Source organism: Arvicola amphibius, chromosome 3, assembly GCF_903992535.2.
Source record: "Arvicola amphibius chromosome 3, mArvAmp1.2, whole genome shotgun sequence".
Lineage (NCBI taxonomy): Eukaryota > Metazoa > Chordata > Mammalia > Rodentia > Cricetidae > Arvicola > Arvicola amphibius.
The window spans coordinates 133,887,456-133,893,455 of record NC_052049.1 but is presented as its reverse complement, the minus strand read 5'-3'; the positions used below and the strand labels follow the sequence as shown (position 1 = coordinate 133,893,455).

The window sequence follows — 6,000 nt, the reverse complement described above, 5'->3', positions numbered from 1 at the left end:
AGTCTCTCAACAGAGTGACCACACAGGTGTCCAGATGTCCTCTGGGCCAGGCGGCCATCCAAGCCTGCGGGCTACATCACATGAGCCATCCTATCTTTAGTCAGGAAGGTATTTATAACCCCCAGGGAAGTTTTTTTTTTCCTCCCCGCCCCGGGGTAGCCCCAGAGTCAGTGGCCCCAGGCAAATCTAGGCCCCCCAGCGGCAACAGCCTCCGCCCTTCTGGCTCATCATGTCCCCGGGTCCCGAGGTCCCTGTGCAGGTGTGGGTAGACGGCCAACTCTTCCAGGCCGAGCAGTCGCTGCTGGTGGAGCACTGCGGCTTCTTCCGTGGGCTCTTCCGCTCTGGCATGCGGGAGGCGCGCGCGTCCGAGGTGCGCCTGGCTGCGCTGAGCGCGGCGGGCTTCGGCACGGCGTTACGGGTGCTGCGCGGAGAGCGGCCGGCGCTGGTGGCCGACGACGAGTTGCTGCAGGCGGTGGAGTGCGCCGCGTTCCTGCAGGCGCCCGCGCTTGCGCGCTTCCTGGAGCACAGCGTCACGTCGGACAACTGCTCGCTGCTGTGCGACGCAGCCGCCGCCTTCGGTCTGCACGACGTGCTCCACAGCGCTGCGCTCTTCATCCGCGACGGCGCGCACGAGCTGGTGGCGGAATTGGAGCTGCCCGAGGCCCGTGCCTACGTGGCGGGGCTGCGACCCAGCACCTACGTGGCCGTGAGCACGCACACACCCACACCTGGTTTTCTAGAGGATGCGTCGCGCACCATGTGCTACCTGGACGAGGAAGAGGACGCCTGGCGCACGCTAGCTGCACTGCCCTTGGAGGCCAGCACGCTGCTGGCAGGCGTAGCCACTCTGGGCAACAAGCTCTACATCGTGGGTGGTGTATGTGGCGCCAGCAAGGAGGTTGTGGAGCTGAGTTTCTGTTATGACCCAGAAGGTGGCACCTGGTGCGAGTTCCCCAGCCCGCACCAGCCGCGCTATGATTTGGCGTTGGCCGGCTTTGAAGGCCGCCTCTATGCCATTGGTGGCGAATTCCAGAGGACGCCCATGAGCTCCGTGGAGTGCTACGATCCCACCACAGGCTGCTGGAGCTTTGTGGCGGACTTGCCACAGCCAGCTACAGGGGTTCCCTGTGCCCACGCGCGTGGCCGCCTTTTTGTGTGCCTGTGGAGGCCGGCAGATATCACTGCCGTCGTTGAGTACGTGGTGCAGATGGACAAGTGGCTGCCGGTGGCTGAACTATGTCATTCGCAGAGCTACGGCCACTTTATGGTGGCCCATCGTGACAGTCTCTATGTGGTGCGTAATGGACCTTCTGATGACTTCCTGCACTGTGCCATCGATTGCCTCAACCTGGTCACAGGCCAGTGGACATCGCTTCCTGGCCAGTTTGTCAACAGCAAGGGAGCACTCTTCACGTCCGTGGTGCGTGGGGACACCGTCTATACTGTCAACCGTGTATCCACGTTGGTGTATGCCATTGAAGATGGCACCTGGAGGCTGCTCAGGGAGAAGGCTGGGTTTCCTCGGCCTGGCTCTTTGCAGACCTTTCTTCTGCGGCTGCCGCCGGGCACTACTGGGCCTGTGGCCACCGCATTGCCAGAGTTGTGAGCTCGGAATGACGTCAGAAGACTTGAGAGTCTTCATGAGCCCTGGCTATGTGACCCTGGATTGAGGAGCTCTTTGGAGTTCCTTTTCCCTATTGGGACACTCTGATCTCTGCTTTCTGGTGGTGTGGATCCAAGAAGCCCTGAGCAACGCAGATTCCTGGGTCCTCACATCCCTTAGGCTCTGCTGAGAGCTGGTGGGTTACAATCTCAGGAAAAGGGGTGGGGTTATTGGACAATAACCGGGCTTGTAGGCGAATAGCCAACATTTGAGCTGTGGCTAGAAGCGATTGAATGATGTGCTAACCAAAAGCTAATCAGCAGGCATGAAGGGGCAACACAATACTGGGCCTTCGGTGAGCTGTAGCTGTTGGTCGGGGTACTAAGAGCTTGGAGACTAGCCTAGGAAACTCGGTCTTAATAGAAGTGTCAGGATGACAAAAAAAAAAAAAAAAAAGTTCTACACATAATTTGCTTCCCTTCTCAAACTGACAGCAACATGGCGATTGAAAAAAATTAAAAACAAATGATACAATAAAAAAGAATACTAAGCAGTCAGCAAGGAGAGGGGAAGATAAAGAATGTAAATCAGGAAGTAGGCACATATTTAAATGGCATAGAGGAAACCGGAGACAATCTGCAGGAGCCGAGTCAGACCACAGAGTCTGAGCTCTCCAAGAGAAAAGAGGGGCAAGACTGGACCAGACAGGGTCTCTGTAAACTCAGTAGAGCCTGGGGTGAGATCATGGGTGGGAGCAAAGGCTCCTTACAGTAGCTTTGGGGACTGGAATGGAAAGCAAGCACCAGGGTGTAATTCCTTTACCTATCTTTTTTGTTAACACTATAGGACAGTAGATTGTCGACCTTAAGGTGTAAGGAGCCTAGTCTTGTGATCTCCTACATTCCTTCCTAGATAAGCCACAGGCTCCACCTTTCTCCTAATCTCCTCTGTACCCATTCCCTGGGCCGGTAATGCCTTTCTTCTTCCTCTTTGTGGGCTCCATTCCCACTCCCTCCCAGCAGGATTGGTTGATCCAGCTCCCGTTTCCCTGACCTGGCTGCTGCCTTGCTCCTTGATCTCTGTGATACTGTGTCATCTGTGCAGCCGTACCTGTATGCCGATGATAAGAGTAGAGGTCCCACGCTGTTAACTGAGCCTGGCACTTTCTTGCCTGCAGAATAAAATGATGTCTTACAAGAATCACTAGTTAGGGGTCTGCCACTGATATGTTGTTAAACAACTCTTGTCTTAAAAGCAATACACAGAGCTGGGTGGTGGTGACGCACGCCTTTAATCCTAGCACCTAGGAGGCAAAGGCTGGAGGATCTCTGAGTTCTAGGCTAGACTGGTCTACAGAGCAAGTACCAGGACAGCAAGAGCTACACAGAGAAATTCCATCTCAAACAAACACAGTACCCAGACCTAGCTTCTGCTACAGATGCCTGCTTCAGCCCTCCACCATGGCCATGTCGGCAACAGACTTCTTTCATGGTCCCGTATTGTCTCTATCCTTCCAAACCCACACCATACAAAACCCCAGCTTCAGAAGTAGAGAACACAGCATTGGCATGGTACTTCCTGGGCATGGAGCCTGGGGCGGGCTGTCACTTGCTACCTCTTCTCCTGAGTTGTGTCCTACACCTAAATAAGCTGCCTTCAGGAGTGTGAAATCTTCTAGCCTTTGTGATAGTCTAATCTGATGAGTCACAGCAATAAACTCTGACATTTGTGTCCTTTCACTTCTTCTACAGTCCCTCACTTGTGGTTCTATAAAAGTACGCGCGCGCACACACACACACACACGCACACACACACACACGCACGCACACTTATCACCAGGCAATGACTTACTCAGCTCATTAATGGGGGTACTAGAAGAATGGGAAGCTGCTTAGAAAGATCATCTAGAGACAGAGATTTGTATACTGAATTGGCAAAGATGCCAGGCAGTAAGTTTGCTAGGTTTTTGTCTGGGGAGGGCAATAAAACCTTCATTTTAATAGTTTTATCCTGGAAAAGAATCTTTGCATCTTCACATGTGCACATGCACAGACTTGTGTACACCCACAGGCTGGCACAGGACTTAGTGATGTCTGGGCCACGCCATAGTGAGTCATTGAAATAGAAGGGCATCGCCCTTCAAAATCAAGTCGGCCCAGTGCTCAGTCCTGAGAATGACGCTGTAGGACCCATGGTCTCCCTAAGAGTAACACTGTAGGACCCATGGTCCCCTGAGAGTGAAGCTGTAGGACCCACGGTCTCCCTAAGAGTGACGCTGTAGGACCCACGGTCCCCCTGAGAGTGACGCTGTAGGACCCACAGTCCAATGATGCTGTAGGGACCCACGGTCTCCCTAAGAGTGATGCTGTAGGACCCACAGTCCAGTGATACTGTAGGGACCCACGGTGCCCCTGAGAGTGACGCTGTAGGACCCACAGTCCAGTGATGCTGTAGGACCCACGGTGCCCCTGAGAGTGACCTGTAAGGACCCACGGTCCAGTGATGCTGTAGGGACCCATGCTCCTCCTTTGCCTCTAATTTCAGGTGATGAGCATTCTTCCTGGCAGCCAGAGCACTGCCTTTTGTGCCGTTAAGGTCTGTCAGCTCATGGGCTCTAGGTTTGGCTCTGACAGGCTGGCTCTTGACACTCTTCTCACTCAGAGCGGCACCTTCTTTCAGAGATGTCTTTTGTGCATAGTAATGAGCTTAGAATGTTCATACAGTTTTCCCAAAGTTCACTTTTTTAAGCATTTGAGAATTTTAAGCAATAACCGTGCCTGGTGGCACATGCCTTTGATCCCGGCACTAGAGAGGCAGAGGCAGGTGGATCTCTGATTTCAAGGCCAAACTGGTTTATGTAGCAAGTTCCCAGACAGCTAGGACTACATAGAGAGACACTGCCTCAAAAAAAAATTTTTTAAAGCAAAACTAAGGAGATAGCCCACTTGGCAAAGTACTTACCTTCCAGGTGGTAGGACATGAGTTTAATCTCAAGACCTATGTATATAAAATAAAAAAATAAAAATAAAGAATCCAGCCTCAATGAAGAAAGGTAATGAGGGGGACTGCAGAGACAGCTCAGTTGGTAAAATGTTGCCTTGGAAGCACAAGGACTTGAGTTTGATCTCCAGCATCCTTAAAAGGCTGGGAGTAGAGGCATAGGCTTGCAATCCCAGCACTGGCAAGGCACAGTCCCTGAAGCTCCCTGGCCAGTGAGAGACCCTTTCTCAGGAAGGAAAAAAAAAGGAAAATGGATGTGGATGGCATCTGAGGAATAACAACTGTCTTCTGGCTTACAGGCAAATGCATGTGTGCCAACACATGCAGGCAAGCACACATACACACATGTGCATACAGACACACTGTGGGGGTTTGACTAACAAAGGCCCCCATAGGCTCATATATTTGAATGCTTAATCATCAGGGAGTGGCAGGCACCACCTGAGAAGAATTAGGAAGTGTGGCCTTGTTGGAGGGATGCATAGCTTGGGGTTGACTTTGAGGTTTCAAATGCCTAAGCCAGGCCCAGAGGCTCTCTCTCTCTCTCTCTTCCTGCTGCCTGTGGATCCAGGTGTAAAACTTTCAGCTACTTCTCCAGTATGTCTATCTATGATATGATACCATGTTCCTGTCATGATGATAATGGATTAAGCATCTTAAACTGTAAGCAAGCTCCAATTAAATGCTTTCTTTGGTAAGAGCTGCCTTGGTCATGTGTCTCTTCACAGCAGTAGAACACTGACTAAGACACACACACACATACACACACTCTCTCACACACACACACACACACACACACACACACACCCCAAATTGCAGTCCTCTGCAAGAGGCCCTCTTAACTGGTGAACTCTCTCTCCAGCCCTGTTTTCCTCCACAGCATTTAGCATCATGCTCCCTGCTATATTTTCACCTGTCTCTTGTCTTTTTCTCCCTGCTAAAATTTGAACTCCATGAGAGCAGTGACCTCCCAACTCATGGTGCTGGGGATTGAGCCCAGGGCTTCCAACATGCTGGGCAGGCACCTTACCCCTGGGCTATGTTCCCAGCCCAAGGGCAGAGACTTTTGTTTGTGTTGTTCACTGCTGCGTCACTAGTACCAGAAACGGTGTTAACAATATAGCAAGGAAGTACACCATCTGTTAGATGAATGAGTACTGTTTAACGGATGTCCAGACAGAAAGAATGAACAGATGAGTCAATAGATCGATTAGGACCAAAGCTCCCGGGGGAGGTGCACAGCAAGCCTCAGACTTCAGAAGGGTGGGAAAAGTTTCTGTTCAGGCAATAAGGGTGGAGGTAAGGGTAGAGAAGACTTCATGAAGAAAGAATGACCTGGACACCCTGGGAAGAGCAGGATCCGGGAATCGCAGCCACCCTGCCTTCCTTCCATGGCT

General features: G+C 51.9%; 1 protein-coding gene across 1 annotated transcript; it reads left to right on the top strand.

Annotated features, from left to right (window-relative positions):
* The first annotated feature begins 229 nt into the window (after positions 1-229).
* Kbtbd13 (kelch repeat and BTB domain containing 13) lies at positions 230-1,606 on the top strand. The gene has a single exon (XM_038321323.1). It carries the CDS (start codon positions 230-232, stop codon positions 1,604-1,606), a length of 1,377 nt encoding a protein of 458 aa, XP_038177251.1.
* The last annotated feature ends 4,394 nt before the right edge of the window (positions 1,607-6,000 follow it).

Coding starts and splice junctions, on each gene's coding strand:
- Kbtbd13 (XM_038321323.1), top strand. CDS start 230: ATGTCCCCGGGTCCCGAGGTCCCTGTGCAGGTGTGGGTAGACGGCCAA.